This window comes from Leucopleurus acutus (genome assembly GCF_964270905.1).
Source record: "Leucopleurus acutus genome assembly, chromosome: 11".
Classification (NCBI taxonomy): Eukaryota; Metazoa; Chordata; class Mammalia; order Artiodactyla; family Delphinidae; genus Leucopleurus; species Leucopleurus acutus.
Window position 1 is genome coordinate 66,579,299 of NC_139152.1, and position 25,367 is coordinate 66,604,665.

At 34.7% G+C, this 25,367-nt stretch overlaps 1 protein-coding gene across 13 annotated transcripts in view; it reads right to left on the minus strand.

Annotated features, from left to right (window-relative positions):
- The window catches only part of PPFIA2 (PTPRF interacting protein alpha 2), a gene marked incomplete at its 5' end in the record, with an annotated part of 476,541 nt that overhangs the window by 95,968 nt on the left and 355,206 nt on the right, over positions 1-25,367 (minus strand). For all 13 annotated transcript variants that reach the window (XM_082850009.1, XM_082850006.1, XM_082850004.1 and 10 more), the window contains 6 exons: positions 3,046-3,137; positions 6,755-6,817; positions 8,370-8,501; positions 8,756-8,839; positions 14,144-14,278; positions 15,347-15,493. In XM_082850009.1, coding sequence (XP_082706135.1) covers positions 3,046-3,137; positions 6,755-6,817; positions 8,370-8,501; positions 8,756-8,839; positions 14,144-14,278; positions 15,347-15,493 — 653 coding nt within the window. The remainder of the gene's footprint in view (positions 1-3,045; positions 3,138-6,754; positions 6,818-8,369; positions 8,502-8,755; positions 8,840-14,143; positions 14,279-15,346; positions 15,494-25,367) is intronic.

The following is a 25,367-nucleotide window of genomic DNA, read 5'->3' on the forward strand; positions in this document are numbered from 1 at the left end:
TAATACAGTCCTAACTGTCTAGGTCAGAACATCCTAGCGACCTTTAGTCTGTGGCTGCTTAGGGTAATGTCTCTGTGGGTATCAGAGTAGAATTTCTAAAATTTTAACACCTCATACTATGAGTATTGTTTTCTTGTTTTTTTTTTTTTTTCTTGTTGTTTTATCTCTCAACTCCAAGTCATTTATAAAAACATGAAACAAAACACAGATCTGGTCCCATCAAAGCCCTGCTCAAAACTCTTCAGTGTCTTACAAGGTCCTCTACCTGGGCCCCTCCTACTTTCCAGCTTCACTGCTAGTTACTCTCTGCCTTCTCTCTTCGTCTAGCTGTGCTGTCTGTCATTTTCCTCAAACTTATACTTTCTTTTGCTTCGAGCCTTTGAACATGCTATTCTTTCTGCCTGAAATCGTCTCTTCAAACATTTATGTGGTTACTATTCTTAAGGTCTCAGCTTAAAAGTCCCATCCTCATATACTATTCTAGCTCCTGGTATTCCCTCTATTATAACAGTCCTCAAATTCATATTCCTGCATTTTCCATCTGGAACATGTATTCTTCACTACCATCACCACTGTATCTCCAATGTCACAGGCTCACAAGTAGAAAGTACTTAATTGATCTTGAGAGAACAAAGACCTGAACCAACAACAATTGTAGAAGAGCCATTGCTTATACTTCATCTAAAGCAGTTACCCCTCACCTCTCTCTTTTTATTCAACTCTGTGATCTGTCAGAGGCAGTATATCCATATATCTCAGTTTTAAAATTATTCTTGGTGTACAATATTTTGAGAGGCACTTGCAGATGTAAGTTACAATACAGTCACTGGTTCCTTTAAACAAGGAACCAGGTAGTTTTCCCTCCTGAATTTCCTGTGACTCTTGAATATAATCTCACAAAGGAGCTTCAATAGATAAATCAAGCACAAATTTTCTTAGAGAAAAGCTGTTACCCATTTCTCTGCTTCCTGGGATGTCCTTCATTGTCTTTTCCAATTATCCAGATCCTGCCCTTTCCCCTGAGTTGAGCCAAATCAGGCTTTCTCGGCCACTCTGGAACTCATTTTACTTTCATTTCAGATTCTAGTAGAGGATATTAGTCACTGATACTCACTTTAGCTCACCTCTTCTTACCTCCCCACCTGTAAGATCAAAAACTAGTAGATGAAGTTCTCATGCACTTTCTGTCTTCTTTATTGTTTTTTTTTCAATTATGTGCACTCAGAAATATGACTGTTCAAGAAATAATTGCTCTTTAATAAATATTTAGTTATCTCATTATATATTAGCTATCTTAATAATTCCTATAATACTTTGTGAGTTGATTTACTGTTTACAAAGCACTTTTCTCACTTGTCTCATTTATTTGCAAAGTAATCTTGTGAGATAGTCATAAAATATTATTTTATAAAAAATATTTTATATAATTCATGTAAATATACATATATATTTTATAAAAATTATTTTATATAACTATGTAAATATACATATATATATATATTTGAACTTATTAAGGAAAAATGGGTTTTCCAAAATCAAACTGCTAGTTATTATATGTTTAAGACCTAGGAATGTCAATTTTCTTATTTTTGGTCTAGTGTTGTTTCTATTACAATCCATTGTATCAAAGAATAGTTGCTCTGTATGTAGTTCCCAAGTTTCCCTGATGATCCTTCATTGTGGATTAATGTCACATTGCTAGGCTGCCAAGATGACTCACTAAGGTGATGAACTTTTAGACAACACTTCTAGAACTCTGTATTTCTGAGACTGAAGGTCAAAAAGACAATGAAATGGCCATTTGGTCTTATTAAAATATGTTTCATTCGTTGACTGAATAATGCTAGTTCTATGTATTTACTCTGTTGGTATTTTATCAGCTCTTTCTTTCTCCTTTACCGTCATCATCATCATCACCATGTATATCACTGAATTAATAGCCTCAGATATATAAACTGTAATAAAACATTAGAAAAATAAACATTATTTTCAAAATTAAAGACCTACTTATTTAAAAGTTCCTTGGGTGTATTTATGCCTGCAGAACTGTGTTTCTTATACTAAATTGAATTCAAAATACTGAATTTTGTTCTTATTAATACTCACATTGAAGAGAATGTAAGCACCCTTAGGATTTTTTTTAATTTGGATTTTTCACCTGAATGTCCAAAAAATGCTTTACTAGATATTCATTTATTCAACAATATCTATTGAGAGTATACTATATACAAGGTTTCTTTTTTTAGGTGCTGAGATTATGGTACTCAAAACAGACAAAATATCCAACCTTTGTAGAGCTAACATTCTTAGGATAAGCATAAGACCAAGAAAAATGGACTTTTAGAAGTCTGTGGTGGTCAAAAGTTTCAAATAGCTGATACTGTGTTGTCTATCAAATAAATGCTCAAATGGGTGAATCCCTCTATGGTTTTTTTATCAACTTTAAATAAAAGGCTCTAAGCACAAAGGAAAATTATACATGAATTATTGAGCTTGATCTGCCTATCTAGAGAGTAAACAAGGATCTCTTTGCTTTTTTTTTTTAAGATTAGGTATTGAGTCAAAGTAGATGAGTACAAACAAGTTTACTTGCAGTTTTTTTTTTAAACACATTTAATTTCTCCTTCCCTCTTTATTGTAATTAGTTTAACAAAATAGTCAGATACTAAGTGATCATACCAATGATGTTTCTTCAGCAAAATTAAACATTGAAAACATTTCTGCATGTAGAGAAAATGACTCTTCCTGGAAAGAGATGTAATCTCTGTATATATGGTTCCACTTTTTCATTTATAATTTAGCTCTATATATATTTAATACAGAATCCAAAAGGTAATAATTTATATTTTTATTGAATATTTAAGGGAAGAATTACTGAATTAGAGAATTATTTTTGAGTGTAGAAACTGTAAATCAGTAAGGGATCAAAATAGGGCAATGCCTGCTGAGAAACAGGAGGTACTTATTTATTTCACTTGAGGAGATATGAAACCATAAGGAAATTCATAATGATTATTGGTGAAAAAGCTTTTTATTTAATGTTACCTTGATATTGTGGGTTCAATTAAAGAGCCAGTTCTCATTTTCAACTGGTCAAGTTCAGATCTCAGCTTTTCAATTTCTTCTGCTAATCTTTCCTAAAAGTCAAAGAGGCGTTACTCAGATGATATGCATATGCCAATAGTACCAACACTCAACTATGATAAACCAAACAACCAAGCTTAATGACTTTTTAAAAATGGAAAAAATGATTAACATATTTTTGTTACATATTGTTAGACATGACAGCAAAAAATGCCTGATTTTCTCCTTGAAATGAAAATATGACAGCAGAAATCAATAAAATTTTATCTACATTACCTAACATTCACTAATGCTAAGTTTTTCTAAATATATGGGAAAACTAAGGTCATGACCAGCTATGTATACATCACTTCAAAATCTGAGTAGAAAGTATAGCAGTTTAAAAAATAAAGAAAAGGTCTTATTTCTACAGTAAGTAGAGGATTTCAACCATCCTATAATGGTCGAAGGACACATGGGTGAAAGAGAAGGAAGATTAAATTAAAAGGATGAGAAAAAAATTATCACTTGATATGAGTTAAAATTATTAGCTCGATATTGGTACAATAATTTATGCATCTGATAATTTTCTCAGATTGGCATTAACAGTTTCAGTCTGCAAATTTATGAAGATGAGGGTGATCTTATAGCCCTTAATTAAATATTCATGTAAGGACTTAATTTTGTTTTTGTAATTATAAATTTTATAACATTATAAATGTGTCCTTCCAGATTTCTATTGCTGTTATTTTTCCCCCTTCATGTGGCCAATGCTGGACATTTTACTGGACTCATACTTCTTTTCTCACCACAATTTTTTGTCAATGTGGCCTTTGCAATGTTTCTCTTATCTGCTCTTTTTAAAATTCTTTCTACCACCATCCTACATTACACACGTTTTTACCTTTTTCCTGAATTATTTTACCAGCTTCCACGATGTATTGCTACCTTCAATCTCTTTCCCACACATTCCTCTGCTAGATGTATCATTTTGTTTTATTTTATTTATTTATTTATTTTTTGCAATACGCGAGCCTCTCACTGTTGTGGCCTCTCCCGTTGCGGAGCACAGGCTCCGGATGCGCAGGCTCAGCGGCCATGGCTCACAGGCCCAGCCGCTCCGCGGCATGTGGGATCTTCCTGGACCGGGGCACGAACCCGCGTCCCCTGCATCGGCAGGCGGACTCTCAACCACTGCGCCACCAGGGAAGGCCTACAAATTACTTTTAAAGCGTTTGACTTTTACTCTGAGTGAGATAGGAAATGACTGGAGGATTTCTGAGCAGAGAAGTGACCTGATCATTCTGATGGCTGTGAAATGGACTGATGAATGGGATTAGGAAGTAGAGAAGATAAAAAATTATTATGTTCTTCCAAAAGCAGGCAAGAGAATTATGGCTTGGACATAGAAAGAGAATGGCAAGGATATTGGTTGTATTTTGAAGATAGAATTAAGAGAATTTGCTCTTGGACTGGCTATGGGGTGTGTGATAAAGAAAGAGGTTAAGAACAGCTCCAAAGTTTTTAGCCTGCGTAGTTAAGAAAAAGAAGTTGTGATTTACTGACAAGACTGCTGCTGGTGGTGATTAGGTTAGGTGGTGGTGGTGTTTGGGGGGTTGGGGGATTACTTGTTAAGACTGAGATGACCATGTGTCCAAATAGAGATACTGGGTTGACTCTTGAATATATGTACTCCCTCAGGGAAGAGGAAGTATAGTAGGTGATCTAAATTTGCAAATTCTTAATTTACAGATGGTATTTAAATCCATGAACTCACCAGGGACCGAACATAGAGAAGAAATCCAAGGACAGTCCTAGGAACTTCAAATTATAGAGATCAAAATAATGAAGAGAAACATGAAAAGAAGAGGTTGAGTATATGAAGGATATTTACTAATAATGGACTGTGAGTTAAATATAATCGAGTGAAAATTTGAGGAGTTATAGGAGATGTGGTTAGATGAGGACATGTGCTCAGCTGTATGGAATGATATTCAGAAATGAGGTATGACCTGGGATTTGCTGCCTCTAGTGATTGACATGAACAGGAATGCAAAGCATGGAATGATTAGTACTGCGGGTTGCCTGGGCAGACTTTTGGAGCTACAGGCTTGGGTAGGAGGTTGGGGAGTGGGTTCTGGGGATCTTGCCAGAAGCACACAGAGCTTTGGATAACATAACATTCCATAGCAGGATTAAGTCCCGAATTCACAATCTGTTTACACCCTAGTTCTTTAAACACAACCAGTCACAGCAAACTTCTGGTGATTCAGCAAATCAACCATCTTTGTTTTCTCTGTGCTATTGCATAGTTATCATCTTCTTCCCTACCATTCTTTATTTGTTAAGATCAAATGTGTCTTCGAGAGCCTGATGAAATGTTATCTTCTTCACTGTAGACTTTCTGAACTACTTTAGAAAGAATTAGATGCTATCTTCTAGGCACCATATTGTATTGCTCTAATACACCTATATTTTCTGGGTTTAAGGGTGTGTACATCCTGACCGTGGGACTAAATAGTTATTTTTTAAATTAACATCATAATATGTAGTATTCAATTCAGTTAAATGTACAATTGTTCTTTCTTATCTTTATTCTCTCATCTTTTCCAATACCTTCCAAATGACATACTGTTGCCAGATCTCCTTCCCTTCCCTCCTTCCTTCCCTCCCTTCCTCCCTCTCTTCCTCCCTTCCTTCCTTCCTTCTATTACTCCCTCTCTCCCTCCTTTCTCTGTTTCCATTCCTTCCATCTTTTGTTTAATATACATCTATAAGTCACTTCTTAAGTTAGTGATTTTATATTATTTCATTTACTGATGCTGAACAAAATGAAATAAGACAAAATTGCTAACAAGAATTTTACATGTTAAGGAAGGAGGAAGACACATTAGCAATTACAGCTTTTAACATTTTATAATCTGGTCCTTATCTGCCTAGTCTGTCACATATCCTACAATAAGAATAACTGATTCCAGCCAAACTGTTATGTCCATTATTATTTAAGATATCAAAGTCACTACTCACCTCCTCCCCACTCTAAGTACTTGCAATCATGGCACAGGCACTGTATTTGAAAGCCTTGCAAAACAGTCCTATCTTAAAGCATTCTGAAGCCTTCTTTATAGCAGCAATGTATATTGATCTATCCTACCTGTAGTTCTTACTATCTTTCATTCATTTGACACTTGGCATCTGTGACTCTACAACTCATTGTTTTGTGTTTTCTCTCCTCAATTAGGCTTTTCAGGTACTTTAGAACTAAGTTCATGTTTGCAAATATAACAGCACAATTTTATGCACAGTAGGTATTTAATACATTTCTGCTAAAATAATATCTCAAACTAGACACAAATCAGTGCATACATTTTTATCCCATTTATATAAAGCATGAAAAAAGTCAAAACCATTTTTTTTCTGTTAGAAGTTAAGCTAGTGATTATCCTTTAGGATAAGAGTAGTGATTATATGCTAAGTGGGGCTTCCAGGATGTTGATTTTCAGTGTGTTTGGTTTGTAAAAATTCATCAAGCTCTCCCTATATATGTACACTTTTCTGTATGTATAATATAAAAGTTAAAATATTTTTAAAAGATAACATCCTAAAATTATTTATTATCAAATTTATTTTATAACAAAATATTCACCAATGTGAAATAGAAAACTGGGCAAAATGTAAGCTTCCATAATACCTTGTCATGTAAAGATTCTTCCAGATTCTTTCTGAAAGTTTCTGATTCTTGAATTAAAACATTCTACAGAAAAGAAAAAAAAAACAGATAAATAATAAATAAAACAGAAAATAATTAAATGTGTAGATTAATTTTTTATCACTCAAGAATCTTCTTTGATTCCTTCCCTGGTGCATCTATTTCTTTGTTTCCATGGAAACCAAGTTTCAATGGAATCTTTAAACAAGACACCTTAACATTTTTAGAAATACATAATTTAAATAGGAAATGTCATTTTGTAACACTTGGATTGACAAATAAGATAAATATTAACTTTTAAGCTATTTCTGACTGCCTCTTCCCAGTCTTTTTAAAATTTGAAATAATTAGGTTACTTTTCAAATGAGAAAAAGTGAATAAAAAGTAAAATATTAGCCAAAGCTATCATAGAGAATAATTCAGATAAACTCATTTTTACTATCTGAAGAAAGAAGAAATTGTAAGATCAGATTTTTTTAAAAGTTCAATTTCTGGATCTTTATTTCAAATACATAATTAACAATTTCTAATAATGTTTAAATTATTAGATAAATAAAAACAAAATATTAGCTTTTTTAAAAACTAATGTTACATATCATGATGTGGAAATAACTTGCATCATAGATTTGAAAAAAATCCTTGCCGTAAAAGTATTACTGTTGTAAAAGCTTTATGCTTTTCTTATAGTATTACAAAGCATGATTTAAAATAATGTATTCTTTTCACATTTATAGAGTTAAATTAAAACACGAGTGTGGTTATTGGCATGCATTTGGTGCTGAATGGGAAGAAGGCATGCCTTATGACTTCTTAATGGGTAAATTAATCAAACTACTTTAACATTTCATTGAAACATTTTTCCTATTTTGGTTTATTGTATGGAGCAGGGGAAAATGTCTAGCTTAGGTAGCGATTGGCATTCCATCTAAATTTCCAAAATGATTTCTCCACATAGGTTTTAGTCCCTACCTTTTTTTATACTCTGGAATTGGCAACCAGCTCACTAGCTCTTGCTGGTCAGGTAGTCACCAACTATTAATCAGACATATTAACTGTGAATGAAATTGTAGATTGTACAGAAACACTTTTTTGGAAACAATGCAGCTGAAAGTTTTGCATTTCTAAACTCTGTGGTGGGACTGACACTAGTGCTATTGGTGATATAAACTCACTCACATTTTGGCTTTTAGACTAGCAGTAGATTCAGTTACTTGAAACATTTGTATGGTTCAAAGCAAGCCTCCCCACACACTCCAAAATACTAATTTTTGTCTTACTCTTCGTTTTTGCATACCACATGAAAGACAAATGAAATATTTTCATCACAAAAGTGCAACATGTTTTAATACCTTTGTCTTATATGATCATGCTAATATGTAAGATTTATATACCATGTAACATTTTTTATTCATTTAAAAATTGATCTTACATATTTTTACAGAAACTATTTGTTCACTTTTAAGAATATATCAGGCTTTTTTTAAATTAAGGAAAGTAAATGGATCATCTGAACAATGCAATGATTGTAGCAGAGTGTAAAACAAACATGATCGCAAGAACATAGCTGATAATCATGTGATTCTACGGGTCCTTTTACCTTCTCTTCTAGAGCAGCCATTCGTTCCTTTAAGTGTAGCTGTAAGCGTTCATTGGATTCAGTCAGAAGTCTATCCACAGTATCGGATAATCTTTTGTTGTGCTCCTCATTCATTTTCTCTCTTTGCCTAGCCTTACATTCAAAAAATAAATAAATAAATTTAACATAAAAATCACTTAAAATATTTGGGTTTGTTTTTTCTAGTTTTAAAACTGGATTTAATTTTATGTCTGTTTTGATTAAATTGGCAGAAACTTTTTTTAATGCACAGGGCATATCCATATCATTTTAAATATAACCTATAATCAAGAAAGACATTCAGTTCTTATATGCAGAATATAAATCCATAAACTGATGCTTGAGAGGGATGGTCTTAAAATACATACTCTTTGAAGTTCTTGATTTTTCTCTTCAAGTTGACCTTCTAGATGCCTCATACGTTCTTCAATGTTTCCATGTCTTTCTTCAGCCTGTTAAGAAATATGAAGAATGCACCTGACATGTAAGATATGGTTAACACTTTTCCTCTAAATAAACTGAAATAAAATGTAAAGCAAGCTACTACCAACCGCAAATGTAGTTTTCAAAAAATAAACTTTTTTTAAACAGGCAGCTGAACAGCATTGCTTGAAATGTGTCAGCTACAAAGGCCTGTTACATCCAAGCATCAGCAAAACATCGGAGTTATTTATGAGCAATGAAATCAGCCAAATGTAACATGCAGACTGTGCATGGTTTGAACACAAACCTGCCATTGTCCAATCTTAAGCTCCTGAAGCACTGAACTGCACAGATGGTCGATTATCAATAAATAAAAGTAACATAATTTTTACAAATGAAAAGAAAAACTTAGATGAATTCTATTTAGCAATAGAAAGTAAAGTCCAGTAGGACTACCTTCCTACGTATGGAGATCATTTCTTGTAGTTTAGCTTCCATAACATATTGATAATCATCAGATGAGGTAGAAGAGGTTGGATCAGACTAACGAGTCAAGGAAAAGGAGAGGGACAAAATTGAAAAATCAGAACTAAAGGCACTGACACTGAACAGAACATAGCACAGAATGCTTAAAAGAAAAATGTGACAGCAAATTTAATACTTTAATAGAATTTTATGTGGAAAGAACTATACTGATATCTGGTGAACATGATGAAGTTGATGGTTATAAGTGAAAAATAATGATATGCTCAAATAAAAAGCTACCAACCTAAGGTATGGAAGGTTAGTGATGGCTGGCAATGAAAGACCACTACAGAATGAATTAAAGCAACTCTGAAAGAGTCATGTAATAATTGGAATTATGGGAAACCAAACACTAGAATATGTCTCTGATAGATTGTTAAAAGTTTTATATTTTGGGTTGTTTGTTTGTTTATATTACTTAAAAATAATGGAAACAAAGTACCTCAATATTGAGGAGTAGGCCAAGCCAATGACTCAGGTGAAATAAATTTGGAACAAAATTTATTATAAACCCAGCTCTGTAGAAATCAGAGAAAAAGCTAAGCCACGGGGTTAATTATTATGAGTATTCTCCAATTCAAGCAGGATTGTTTCCTCAGCAGCACTGGCAAACTTACTAAATGACTTCTGGTCTCTGAATACAAACTATGGCTGTAGGTGTAGAACCTCAGCGCCTATTCTTAGACATAGGCTTAATTCGACATTTTAAATGAAAATGATTAGAAGTCCTCAAATAAAGTGAAAATAATGCTGTGAGGACAAGAAAACTTATTGTGAATTCTCCTGAATGATACTAGGGACCACTCTAAAACTGATTCTGCATTGATTTGTTGCTATGGAAACAAAATAGTGCCCTAAAGTGAATAGGCAGCACAGTGCCTTTTGTGAGCTAATGTTTGCCCAGCGCCAAGGTTAGTTACATGTCTTGGAGGTGAATGTCAGGTTACCACAGATGCAGAGTGTTCAACACATGTGACATTGCTGATAGCTGAATTGTATTAGTATGTTATGCACAGATTACATGTAAAGTTACATCAACATTTTAATCATAATTACAAGTTAAATAATCACAACAGCCAAAGTACCCTATGTCAGGATAACAAAATTTAACTACAGAGCATATTCTATTACATTTTATAAGTTTATTCTAAAACAGTGAAATGTACTTTATGCAAATATAGGACTATATATAAATATATCATGCAGTACCTGAAAAGAAATAGTAACCTATTCATGTATTGGTTCATATGCATATGTACTATTTTATGCAAGAAATTCCAACTTAATCTATAAAATAAACATTTAACATTTAATGGCTGTGCTTATGCAAATAACTCAACATTTACATTTTGAAAGATTTTCCTTCTGATATTCTTATTTCATAAATCAGGAAAATAATGAAGAAATAACAAATAACCAATTTCTCTCCTCAACCAGAAGCAACACAGAATGCTACCATAGTCTTCAAATGCCACAAAATGATTTTATAATATTTTTTAAAATTTATAATTCAATTAAGAATATAGTAAATGGTTCAAAATGTTGCTGAAATTATGTATTTTAAATTCTTAAACATATCTGTAATCTCTCAAAAGTACATTTTAACAAGCAGTTAATGTTATGACAATTAATCTGGTGACTGACTCAAGGCAGTCAAGGCATGAACATTTCAATTTCCAAAACTGTTTATTCAAATATACAAGTAAGTCAGTAGGTCCTTAAAACTTCTAGCTGTTTCCATCTTAACTACTGAAAACACACCAAACATTGTGAAAATTCACTTCAGAGATTAAACGAGAATTCTGTCATGTTTAAATCACTGTTATTGTTGATACTTTTTATTGGTACTAAAAATGAATGAAATACCTTATGGAATTCAAGATGAATTATGTCCTTGCTGAGGAATATGCATTTTAATTAAAGAAGTAAACATCATAAATCATAAGACTGGGATCCCAAAATGTTATTATTTAATTGTATATACACTCACCAAAGCCAAATTTTAAATTTTATCCCTAGCCATTATTCAATACTTCTTACTTTCTAAAAGCCTTAAATGAGCTTTAGCTACCTATTTTTACACACACACACCCCACACTGGCAAAAAAAAAGATATTCTTATCAACCAAAGAATAAATTCAGACATCATCTCTAAACAAACACTGGATCAATTTGCAACCACTATTGATTTATGTTCACCTTAACCTTATGAAGACTGCAATTTAAGCAACTGGTGTAAATACTATAGTCACATAAGAACAATCTTCTATATTTTGACTCCTTGATGGGATATAGGGCTTATCTTGGTTTCACTCTTTAATGTGACAAGGCAATTTTCAAACGAGCTAAAGTTTTAGAAGAAAACTTTACAGTTTTCTTTTATAGGCAGAAATAGTTTTGAGAAGAATGTGAATATATCTGGAAATGGAGAAGCAATCAAATTTAAAGAGAGGAGGGCCAAAGAGAAGAAAACAATAGTGGCAGATAATAAAAGCAGAAAAAATACTTATAGGCCAATTAAAATATATGAAGGATTGTTAACAATATCATTCAAAATATAGGACAGGGAGCCTAAACTAAGCATAAATCATAAATTAGTGAGAAGTCAAAAACATTATGACGTAGAAAAGACTATGGAGATCAATAATAAGACATTGAAAACAAATTGGAATTGAAGTAATGAATAACTAAAACCGGTTTTAGAGACAGTCCCTAAAGGTCTTGAGAACAGAGATAAGAAAATGGTCAAAAATCTTTTTAGCCATAAAGCTTGGGAGAGCAAATGAAAGACAGATCTTCAAATGTTATAAAAGGGTTACAAGCAGAGGGAGTACACTGAAAATAAAATCTCAGCACCAGAGGCGTGTGAATAATGAATTAAATATGGCGATAATCTACAAACTGTATATCTGAAATAATGTTGATACAGAGCCAGTCAGGAGAGAAAGCAGTAAAAAGGACAAGCAGAGTGAATTCTAACATTTTCATACTTTTTAAGAGAGGTAAAACTCCTGAAAAGTGAGGAAATCAAAGGGGTCTATTCCCTTTTAATTCCCTTTCTATTCTCTTTTAATTCCAGATGAAGTGGAATTTTAGCAATATATTATCAGGTAGGAGTGAACTGAGGAAGTTACTTTGGGTGCATAAGTGAATATATGTATCAAATATGACCTCAGTAAAATAAAATAGAGGGAAAAACAGATGAGACGCCTATTTTAAGTTGTTTTGTTTTACATTCTAAATTAAGGATTCTTAGGAATTTTTAAAGCCTCATATGTCAAGTATTATATTTTAAATTATGCTTTATTCTCAATCCATCAGAGGTTAATTTGGGGCAATTTTTTGCTGAATTTTAAATTGTGTTTTTGGGGGAGAGATTCCAGACTTTCTTGTAGTTTACTTATGACACTATTGATTATTTTACACTAAAATATTACAAAAGTTACTTTTATTATTTAGCCACTTGCCTAACTCCCCCTAAAATAGTTCAGTTCAATAAGATAACTCTTTATAAAATTTCTTTATATTCCTCAAATGAAAAGCCTAAGTATACATATCTTAATCCATATTATAGTAATTTTAAATGTGTTTGCAAGAAAAAATAGCATACTACTACTACTATGTTTGCACTTCTTATATAATTTCAATAATATTTCTAAAATTAAATAAGTTTATATTTATTTTAGAAATCACACATCTCTGAAATTTCCAGAGTGGTTTATGGCATGGTCTGTGACTATGGAAGGATCCAGATTGTATCACCCTAATCAGACTAAAGTTTCATTCAGCTAGTTAGTCCAATACTCTACAACAAACTATACCAATACTTTCTGCTTTGTCAACTGTTTGTCTTTTCACTACCTGTTTAACTACCCTATTTTAACTAATAGGCAACAGCTTACTGTTCCTCTTTAATTATTTACTTTTCCAAAAGTAACTATATGTGGCTACTTTTATTTTGTTGCATCAATTGTTTTGGATAATCCCTAATGCCAGAATTTATAACTTGCAGTTCATGTATCTATCTGACCCGTTTACTGCAGTGGTGTGGAAAACAGCACATGGTAATGACTGTGTGAACATCTAAAATGTGTGTAAATTTTTGAATTGATATTAAAAGTCAAACATGCTTTTAGTGACAAAATTTGTACTTTTATTCTAGTGACATGTGACTTTCAAGCAATGCCATTCCATTTGACTGTGAAAGGTAAGAATAGTCGTTTTAGCATTATAATGGTTACTAAGTTCTAAAATATGCATATAATTGCAGAATCTAATGTCCATAACATAACAGTTAATTTTGAACATTCTTCAGAATATTATTGATTTTAATTGGTTCAGAAGAAATTACAACTATTAAAATCACTTTCTGACTATTTAATGGCTTTAGACTTCTACAAATCTAACTTCTAACAAAATTTTTTCATACCATAGTCAGAAAGGAATCAACTGCTTATGATATCTCCTACATTTCTAATACTGTACAATTTATGTTGAGCTTACTAAATTATTATGTCTCATGTATATCCATATGTGCAAATATAACCATGGAAAATTAACTCTAAGGATGTGATATTTTGTTCGTTTTTGTTAATGTTTAAATAGGCAAAGGAATCATCATATATCAGTCATTCATTTCAACATAAATATGTGTAACATAAAAATTCATCTAAATAACAGACCAATAGAGTAAAGATTAAATAAACTTAATCTTCATAAAGCCTAAAGAAAATCTTCATATATTCCATTTTGATTACTAGTCATTTCTATAAGTATATCTAAGTTGACCAACTGTTTTATTGCAGTACCTTTGTCAGGGCTGCAATTCTCTGAGCCAGTTCAGCCTCTACTTCAGGTAAGGTCTCAGCTTTTCTCATAGTTTGCTGCAACTTTTGCTCAGCTAGCTCAAGACGCTCTTGTAACTGTCTATTCTTCTCTTCCATCTGAAATAGGGACGAAAAAAGAGACACTTAAATTGTCACAGTTAGGATAGCAAACACCAGTCACCAGGGGCTGTGGGCTTCAAGCCACTCTTCTAGAGTTAAAATAAGCTACTACTACCATACCTACTGTGCAAAGAGATTATTGTTCTCATGTTTTCATATATTACTTATCCATAATCCTTAATAAATTCAGCACATTAAAAAAAGAAAACCTTTTACTGACGGCAGCAAAAAGAAAAGAAGTTAATAGTGAGTATTAACCTGGACAAATGGAATACAACTTAGTACTAAGACTTCAGATACACCGTAATAGCAACATACTGAAAATGTAACATTAGCTGGAGTAGGAGAGGGAATGTAGCATAATGATTGAGAGTCCAGGCTCTAGAGATGAAGTTGGAAGACTTTTCCTGTGAAGGCCAGATGGTAATTATTTTAGGCTTTGTGTATCGTAAAGTCTCTGTTCCAACTATTAAATTTTACTGTTGTAGCACAAAAGCAGTCATAGACAATGATTAAATGAATGGATATGTCTATGTTTCAATAAACCTTTATTTATAAAGCAGAGCCATAGTTTTGGCACATGGGCCATAGTTTGCCCACTCCTCCTCTAGAGCCGAATAGACCTAGGTTTCCATTATTGGCTCTGAAATTACCATATGTGTGACCTTAGGAGAGGATTCATGTCTCTGAACCTTAGTTTCCTCAGTATAATAATTGTACTTACTTTACTCCTCAGTATAATAATTGTATACTAATTATTATACTTTACAGTATAATAATTGTACTTACAGGTGGTGGTTGGATTTAAGTGAGGTAATACATGTAAACTGTTTAGCACAGTTTCTGGTTCATGTCTAGATCCAAAGTAAATATTAGTCATTATTTTTATTATTATTAAGATAGATTTCTAGATTACACACTGAAAATCGCATCTGTTTAGTTAGCTTGGTTATAAATTTTAGAGATGATTGATTACCAAAGAATACCATATTTTATTTACTCCATGTTTTGTGAGAATGGTGAGAACACACAGACCACAACAAAACCAAGATAGAGATACTGAACCTGCCGTAGGATGGCCTCTTTATTTGCTAACTCATTTTCTAGTTTGTCATTCATGTCATGTATGGAGGTAGATTCTCTCTGAGCACTGAGGTAACGCTTCTCAAGGGTCGTGATTCTTTCTTCCATATCTTCCTTCTGTGCCATGGCCTACAATTAAAATAATTTAAAAAATCAGATTCTTAGTTTATATATTGTCTTATTATTTAAATTAAATAGTGAGCTATAAAAGAAACTATTGCTTTCTTGAGGTAAATATTCATTCCTTTCTTTTCATTAAGGGGATGCAAGATTTCATGTGAGTTTTCTCAACTTATTTGTCAGAATTCTCCTTCCATCTTGGGTTAGCAAAAAGCTTTCTCTATCTGAGAATGCAATGGAGCACATTTTAAAACTCCTTACTGTAGACTTGGTATTCTTAGAAAAGAAGTGGCAGAAAAATTAGTTCATTACACAGTAGAAATAAGTATAATTGTGGGTAGAGTTGCAAACCATAAAATTGGTAAAATGTTGGCTATAGTTCCAAATTGCAAAGGGTTTTTCAAAGAAGGATAATAAATATCATCAGTATCCTTATTGTCATGTATAAGTAAGAATAGCTCAGTGGTTAAAAGAGAAGGCAAAAATGAAAAAAAAAAGTAAATTTGAATCACACTCACAAATGAATTGACGAATTTACTTTGGAACTTAACCATTTCCCTTGTTTAATTGGAATATGATATATTCCAATGAAAAAGAATTTATAGAACTCAATGAACACAAATCTCTAGGGGAAAATCAGTTATTGGTACAAATGAAGTGATAATTTTAAATACTATATTATTAATATCATATTAACTACATTAAGCAATAATTTTAAACCATATAATTCATAGATAACATGGAAATGATTTTATCTTCCTAATAGCTTACATGGGAATTTATTAGTAGGTAGATAACCTACTTTTTTGAGATATTGGGAAAAATCAGCTGCAGAAGTGAGCATCTTGGGCCTGGTGTGGTTTTCTGATAATTTGGGAAGCTCCTTTGCATAAGGAGCCTGACATTGAGGAGATGGTGGTGTTTTCCATTTATTACCATCCAGGTTTCTTTGACCACTTGTTCCTAAGCAGTCACTTTGTTACTCTCCTACAAGATCCAGAGTCAATCCTGCCACATGCACAGAACAGATAAATTCCATTCTAATTTTCCAACAGAAATAGAAGCCCTTAAATGGACAGTCCTTCAGCTTCCTGATCTTCCCTAACCACCATCTGGAAATTTAACTACATCCACATAAATCCTTAACCTCTATCTTTTAGTTTAGAACAGGTGTCCCACCTTCCCTCAAAGTTGTCATTATCTGTATTCTGGGTTTTATGCCTTTTCTTTTCTTTCTTTTTTTTTTTTTTTTTTTTGCGGTACACGGGCCTCTCACTGCTGTGGCCTCTCCCATTGAGGAGCACAGGCTCCGGACGCACAGGCTCAGCGGCCATGGCTCACGTGCCCAGCCACTCCGCGGCATGTGGGATCTTCCCGGACTGGGGCACGAACCCGTGTCCCCGGCATTGGCAGGCAGACTCTCAACCACTGCGCCACCAGGGAAACCCTATGCCTTTTCTAATTCAGGGATTTGGTCACTTTTTCTCCTGAATTTTCAAGGTGCTAGTAGAGGTAAATCCCATAACAATAGCAAGAAGAATGAAACAGGCTTATAAAAAATTTGGTACAGATCAGAGGTGGAGAGCAGAGGAAACAGAGATGATTCAAAGAAAATAAGAATAGAATTCTTATTCTCATTCTTAAAAATAAGAATGATAAATTATCCGATAAATTATGGACCATTGTCCATAATCTGAATTGAAATTATGAAACCAAACTGTTGGAGTGGGTGGAAACACTTACCATAGCTTTAAAAATAAGTAAGCAAATTTATTTACCAGGTAATTAATAAAATCCTAGAAAAATAGAAAGCCATACAAAAGGAAATATTACCATTGAAAATGACTACTTGGATCATTTGTGGAATTATTTACATAGTCATAATAATGGTAACACTGAATGTGATTTTGAGATGATTATAGTGGAAGGATGGGTGTTAAGAGAAAGGAAGGGAAAGAAGAGAGTTAAAATCCTCATATAATATAACAGCAAGACATAGGATAAGTTTAAATAAGAGAAAATACCAGAAGTAATGGCTAAAAGGGTTGAAATTAAGAATTTCAGGGACTCTCCACACCTCCCCTTCCGGGAGCCTGTGCAGCCCGCCACTGCCAGGGTCCCGGGATCCAGGGACAACTTCCCCGGGAGAACGCACCGCACGCATTAGGCTGGTGCAACGTCACGCTGGCCTCTGCCGCCGCAGACTCGCCCCGCATACCCTCCCTCCCCCCCGGCCTGAGTGAGCCAGAGCCCCTAAAGCAGCTGCTCCTTTAACCCCGTCCTGTCTGAGCGAAGACCAGACCCCTCAGGAGACCTACACGCAGAGGCGGGGCCAAATCCAAACCTGAACCCCGGGAGCTGTGCTAACAAAGAAGAGAAAGGGAAATTTCTCCCAGCAGCCTCAGGAGCAGCAGATTAAACTTCCACAATCAACTTGATGTACCCTGCATCTGTGGAATACCTGAATAGACAACAAATAATCCCAAATTGAGGAGGTGGACTTTGGGAGCAACTATATATACATATATATATATATATTTTTTTTTCTTCCCTTTTTCTCTTTTTGTGAGTGTGTATGTGTATGCTTCTGTGTGAGATTTTGTCTGTATAGCTTTGCTTTCACTATTTGTCCTGGGATTCTGTCTGTCCGTTCTTTTTTTTTTTTTTTACTTTTTAAACTTTTTTCATATTAGTCATTTTTTATTTTAATGACTTTATTTTATCCTACTTTATTTTATTTTATCCCCTTTCATCCTTCCTTCCTCCCTCCCTCCCTCTCTCTCTCTCTCTCTCTCTCTCTCTCTCTCTTTCTTTCTTTCTTTCTATTTTTTTTCTCCCTTTTATTCGGAGCCATGTGGATGAAAGGCTCTTGGTGCTCCAGCCAGGAGTCAGTGCTGTGCCTCTGAGGTGGGAGAGCCAACTTCAGCACACTGGTCCACAAGAGACCTCCCAGCTCCACGTAATATCAAATGGCGAAAGTCTCCCAGAGATCTCCATCTCAACACCAAGACCCAGCTTCACTCAACGACCAGAAAGCTACAGTGCTGGACACCCTATGCCAAACAACTAGCAAGACAGGAACACAGCCCCATCCATTAGCAGAGAGGCTGCCTAAAATCATAATAAGGCCACAGACACCCCCAAACACACCACCAGACATGGACCTGCCCACCAGAAAGACAAGATCCAGCCTCATCCACCAGAACACACGCACTAGTCCCCTCCACCAGGAAGCCTACACAAGCCACTGAACCAACTTTAGCCACTGGGGACAGACACCAAAAGCAACGGGAACTATGAACCTGCAGCCTGTGAAAAGGAGACCCCAAACACAGTAAGATAGGCAAAATGAGAAGACAGAGAAACACACAGCAGATGAAGGAGCAAGGTAAACATCCACCAGACATAACAAATGAAGAGGAAATAGGCAGTCTACCTGAAAAAGAATTCAGAATAATGATAGTAAAGATGATCCAAAATCTTGGAAATAGAAGAGAGAAAATGCAAGAAACATTTAACAAGGACCTAGAAGAACTAAAGAGGAAACAAGCAATGATGAACAACACAATAAATGAAATTAAAAATTCTCTAGAAGGGATGAATAGTAGAATAACTGAGGCAGAAGAATGGATAAGTGACCTGGAAGATAAAATAGTGGAAATAACTACTGCAGAGCAGAATAAAGAAATAGAATGAAAAGAACTGAGGACAGTCTCAGAGACCTCTGGGACAAATTAAACGCACCAACATTCAAATTATAGGGGTCCCAGAAGAAGAAGAGAAAAAGAAAGGGACTGAGAAAATATTTGAAGAGATTATAGTTGAAAACTTCCCTAATATGGGAAAGGAAATAGTTAATCAACTCCAGGAAGCAGAGAGAGTCCCATACAGGATAAATCCAAGGAGAAACACGCCAAGACACATATAAATCAAACTATCAAAAATTAAATGCAAAGAAAACATATTAAATCAGCAAGGGAAAAACAACAAATAACACACAAGGGAATCCCCATAAGGTTAACAGCTGATCTTTCAGCAGAAACTCTGCAAGCCAGAAGGGAGTGGCAGGACATATTTAAAGTGATGAAGTAGAAGAACCTACAACAAAGATTACACTACCCAGAAAGGATCTCATTCAAATTTGATGGAGAAATTAAAACCTTTACAGACAAGCAAAAGCTGAGAGAGTTCAGCATCACCAAACCAGCTTTACAATAAATGTTAAAGGAACTTCTCTATGCAAGAAACACAAGAGAAGGAAAAGACCTACAATAACAAACCCAAAACAATTAAGAAAATGAGAATAGGAATTTACATATTGATAATTACCTTAAATACAAATGGATTAAATGCTCCCAACAAAAGACACAGACTGGCTGAATGGATACAAATACAAGACCCGTATATATGCTGTCTACAAGAGACCCACTTCAGACCTAGAGACACATACAGACTGAAAGTGAGGGGATGGAGAAAGATATTCCATGCAAATGGCAATCAAAAGAAAGCTGGAGTAGCAATTCTCATATCAGACAAAATAGACTTTAAAATAGAGACTAGTACAAGAGACAAAGAAGGATACTACATAATGATCAAGGGATTGATCCAAGAAGATATAACAATTGTAAATATTTATGCACCCAACATAGGAGCACCTCAATATGTAAGGCAAATGCTAACAGCCATAAAAGGGGAAATCGACAGTAACACAATCATAGTAGGGGACTTTAACCACCCCACTTTCACCAATGGACAGATCATCCAAAATGAAAATAAATAAACAAACACAAGCTTTAAAAAATACATTAAGCAAGATGGACTTAATTGATATTTATAGGACATTCCATCCAAAACGAGCAGGTTACACTTTCTTCTCAAGTGCTCATGAAGCATTCTCCAGGATAGATCGTATCTTTAGTCACAATTCAAGCCTTGGTAAATTTAAGAAAATTGAAATCATATCAAGTATCTTTTCTGACCACAACGCTATGAGACTAGATATCAATTACAGGAAAAGATCTGTAAAAAATACAAACACATGGAGGTGAAATAATACACTATTTAATAAGCAAGAGATCGCTGAAGACATCAAAGAGGAAATCAAAAAATTCCTAGAAATAAAAGACAATGAAAACACGATGACCCAAAACCTATGGGATGCAGCAAAAGCAGTTCTAAGAGGGAAGTTTACAGCAATACAATCCTACCTTAAGAAACAGGAAACATCTCAAATAAACAACCTAACCTTGCACCTAAATCAATTAGAGAAAGAAGAACAAAAAACCACCAAAGTTAGCAGAAGGAAAGAAATCATAAATATCAGATCAGAAATAAATGAAAAAGAAATTAAGGAAACAATAGCAAAGATCAGTAAAACTAAAAGCTGGTTCTTTGAGAAGATAAACAAAATGGATAAACCATTAGCCAGACTCATCAAGAAAAAAAGGGAGAAGACTCAAATCAATAGAATTAGGGGCTTCCCTGGTGGCGCAGTGGTTGAGAGTCCATCTGCCGATGCAGGGGACACAGGTTCGTGCCCCAGTTTGGGAAGATCCCACATGCTGCGGAGCGGCTGGGTGTGTGAGCCATGGCTGCTGAGCCTGCGTGTCCAGAGCCTGTGCTCCACAATGGGAGAGGCCACAACAGTGAGAGCAGTGAGAGGCCCACGTACCGCAAAAAAAAAAAAAAAAATCAATAGAATTAAAAATGAAAAAGCAGAAGTAACAACTGACACCGCAGAAATACAAAGGATCATGAGAGATTACTACAAGCAACTCTATGCCAATAAAATGGACAACCTGGAAGAAATGGACAAATTCTCAGAAATGCACAACCTGCCGAGACTAAACAAAGAAGAAACAGAAAATATGAACAGACCAATCACAAGCACTGAAATTGAAACTGTGATTAAAAATCTTCCAACAAACAAAAGCCCAGGACCAGTTGGCTTCACAGGCGAATTCTATCAAACGTTTAGAGAAGAGCTAACACCTATCCTTCTCAAACTCTTCCAAAATATAGCAGAGAGAGGAACACTCCCACACTCATTCTATGAGGCCACAATCACCCTGATATCAAAACCAGACAAAGATGTCACAAAGAAAGAAAACTGCAGGCCAATATCACTGATGAATATAGATGCAAAAATCCTCAACAAAATACTAGCAAACAGAATCCAACAGCACATTAAAAGGATCATACAACATGATCAAGTGGGTTTTTTTCCAGGAATGCAAGGATTCTCATTATACGCAAATTAATCAACGTGATTCACCATATTAACCAATTGAAGGAGAAAAACCATATGATCATCTCAATCGATGCAGAGAAAGCTTTTGACAAAATTCAACACCCATTTATGATAAAAAAAACCTGCAGAAAGTAGGCATAGAGGGAACTTTCCTCAACATAATAAAGGCCATATATGACAAACTCACAGCCAACATCGTCCTCAATGGTGAAAAACTGAAACCATTTCCACTAAGATCAGGAACAAGCCAAGGTTGCCCACTCTCACCACTCTTATTCAACATAGTTTTGGAAGTTTTAGCCACAGCAATAAGAGAAGAAAAAGAAATAAAAGGAATGCAAATCGGAAAAGAAGAACTACAGCTGTCACTGTTTGCAGATGACATGATACTATACATAAAGAATTCTAAAGACGCTACCAGAAAACTGCTAGAGCTAATCAATGAATTTGGTCAAGTAGCAGGATAGAAAATTAATGCACAGAAATCTCTGGTATTCCTATATACTAATGATGAAAAATCTGAAAGTGAAATTAAGAAAACACTCCCATTTACCATTGCAACAAAAAGAATAAAATATCTAGGAAAAAGCTACCTAAGGAGACAAAAGATCTGTATGCAGAAAATTATAAGATACTGATGAAAAAAATTAAAGATGATACAAATAAATGGAGAGATATACCATGTTCTTGGATTGGAAAAATCAACATTGTGAAAATGACTCTACTACCCAAAGCAATCTACAGATTCAATGCAATCCCTATCAAACTACCACTGGCATTTTTCACAGAACTAGAACAAAAATTTTTGCAATTTGTATGGAAACACAAAAGACCCCGAATAGCCAAAGCAATCTTGAGAATGAAAAATGGAGCTAGAGGAATCAGGCTCCCTGACTTCAGACTATACTACAAAGCTACAGTAATCAAGACAGTATGGTACTGGCACAAAAACAGAAATATAGATCAACGGAACAGGATAGAAAGCCCAGAGATAAACCCACGCACAAATGGTCACCTTATTTTTGATAAAGGAGGCAAGAATATACAGTGGAGAAAAGACAGCCTCTTCAGTAAGTGGTGTTGGGAAAACTGGACAGGTACATGTAAAAGTATGAAATTAGAACACTCCTTAACACCATACACAAAAATAAACTCAAAATGGATTAAAGACCTAAATGTAAGGCCAGAAACTATCAAACTCTTGGAGAAAAACATAGGCAGAACATTCTATGACATAAATCACAGCAAGATCCTTTTTGACCCACCTCCTAGAGAAATGGAAATAGACACAAAAATAAACAAATGGGACCTAAGAAACTTAAAAGCTTTTGCACAGCAAAGGAAACCATAAACAAGACCAAAAGACATCCCTCAGAATGGGAGAAAATATTTGCAAATGAAGCAGCTGACAAAGGATTACTCTCTGATATTTACAAGTAGCTCATGTAGCTAAATAACAAAAAAACAAACAACCCAATCCAAAAATGGGCAGAAGACCTAAATAGACATTTCTCCAAAGAAGATATACAGATTGCCAACAAACACATGAAAGAATGCTCAACATCATTAATCATTAGCGAAATGCAAATCAAAACTACAATGAGATATCATCTCACACCAGTCAGAATGGCCATCATCAAAAAATCTAGAAACAATAAATGCTGGAGAGGGTGTGGAGAAAAGGGAACACTCTTGCACTGCTGGTGAGAATGTAAATTGATACAGCCACTATGGAGAACAGTATGGAGGTTCCTTAAAAAACTAAAAATAGAAGTACCATACGACTCAGCAATCCCACCACTGGGCATATACCCTGAGAAAACCATAATTCAAAAAGAGTCATGTACCAAAATGTTCATTGCAACTCTATTTACAATAGCCAGGACATGGAAGCAACCTATGTGTCCATTAGCAGATGAATGGATAAAGAGGATGTGGCACATATATACAATGGAATATTACTCAGCCATAAATAGAAACAAAATTGAGTTAATTGTAGTGAGGTGGTTGGACCTAGAGCCTGTCACACAGAGTGAAGTAAGTCAGAAAGAGAAAAACAAATACCGTATGCTAACACATATATATGGAAGCTAAGAAAAAAAAAAAAGGTCATGAAGAATCTAGGGGTAAGATGGGAATAAAGACACAGACCTACTAGAGAATGGACTTGAGGATATGGGGAGGGGGAATGGTAAGCTGTGACAAAGCGAGAGAGTGGCATGGACATATATACACTACCAAACGTAAAATAGATAGCTAGTGGGAAGCAGCCTCATAGCACAGGGAGATTAGCTCGGTGCTTTGTGACGGCCTGGAGGGGTGGGATAGGGAGGGTGGGAGGGAGGGAGGGAGACGCAAGAGGGAAGATATATGGGAACATATGTATACGTATAACTGATTCACTTTGTTATAAAGCAGAACTAACACACCATTGTAAAGCAATTATACTCCAATAAAGATGTTAAAAAAAAAATTTGGACACAGTGGGGGGGGAAAAAAAAGAATTTCAGGGAAGTGAGATGGGAGGTAAGTGGTGGCTTTTTGTATATGTATGTGTTTTGTGCACATGTGTGTTTAGATTTGTACTCTCTTGATAGTATTTGACTTTGAAAATTATGTGTATATAAAAAAATTAAAATTAATTAAAAAGTCATATTCTATAAAGAAACTCATCATGTTGTCCTTAGTCTCCCTGCCTCCCCCTACCTAGTATTACTTGACTAGGGAATGACACCGTGCTGCACAGAAATTTAGGATCATCCTTGAAAACTCCTCTACACTAACTCCCACTTAATAGCCTAATCTGTCATCTTGCCATTAGTCTTTTTTCCTGCTTACTTATTCCCAACCTGCTGACCAACTTGTTTCTTGACAATACCTTTGTATGTTCCTCTCCATCTTCAATGTGAAATCTGAGCTACAAAGCCTTGCAAACACATAGCTTAATGTCCTGACACTTTCTTTATGTACAATATCTCTATGTACTGAGAGGAATAGTGAAAAATTCATGTTCACTTAGGACTTGGGAAAGTGATATCCTTTGTAAATAAGGTTTTACAGATGTAATCAAGTTAAGATGAGATCATACAGGATAGGGTGGGCCTTAAATCCAGTGACTGGTGTTCTTATAGGGAAAGGAAGATTTGGGGACGAAGATATACAGAGAAAAGTGCAATGTGAAAAAGGAGACAGAGATTGTCTTTATACTGCCACCAGCCAAGAACACCAAGGATTGCTAGCAACCACCAGAAGCTAGAGGACGCAATGAAGAATACTTCACCAGAGCCTTCAGAGGGAATACTGTATGGCTCTGTTGACACCTTGATTTTGGACTTATAGTCTCCAGAACTATGAGAGAACAAATTACTGTTGTTTTAAGCCATCCCTTTTATTGTAATTTGTTATGGCAGCCCTAGGAAACTAACACACTCTGCAACATTTCTATCTGGAATGAGATTTTGTTGCCTTTTTGACTACCTTAGTCTTGATGAACTTCAAGACCAAACTAAAGACTACTTGGTTAATTATGTTAATATTAATGTTCAAATGTATGCAACAATTAATCCATCAATTTGGCAAAAATTATCCAAACTAATTTTTTTCAACATTATATATGCATCCCTAGATTTTAGC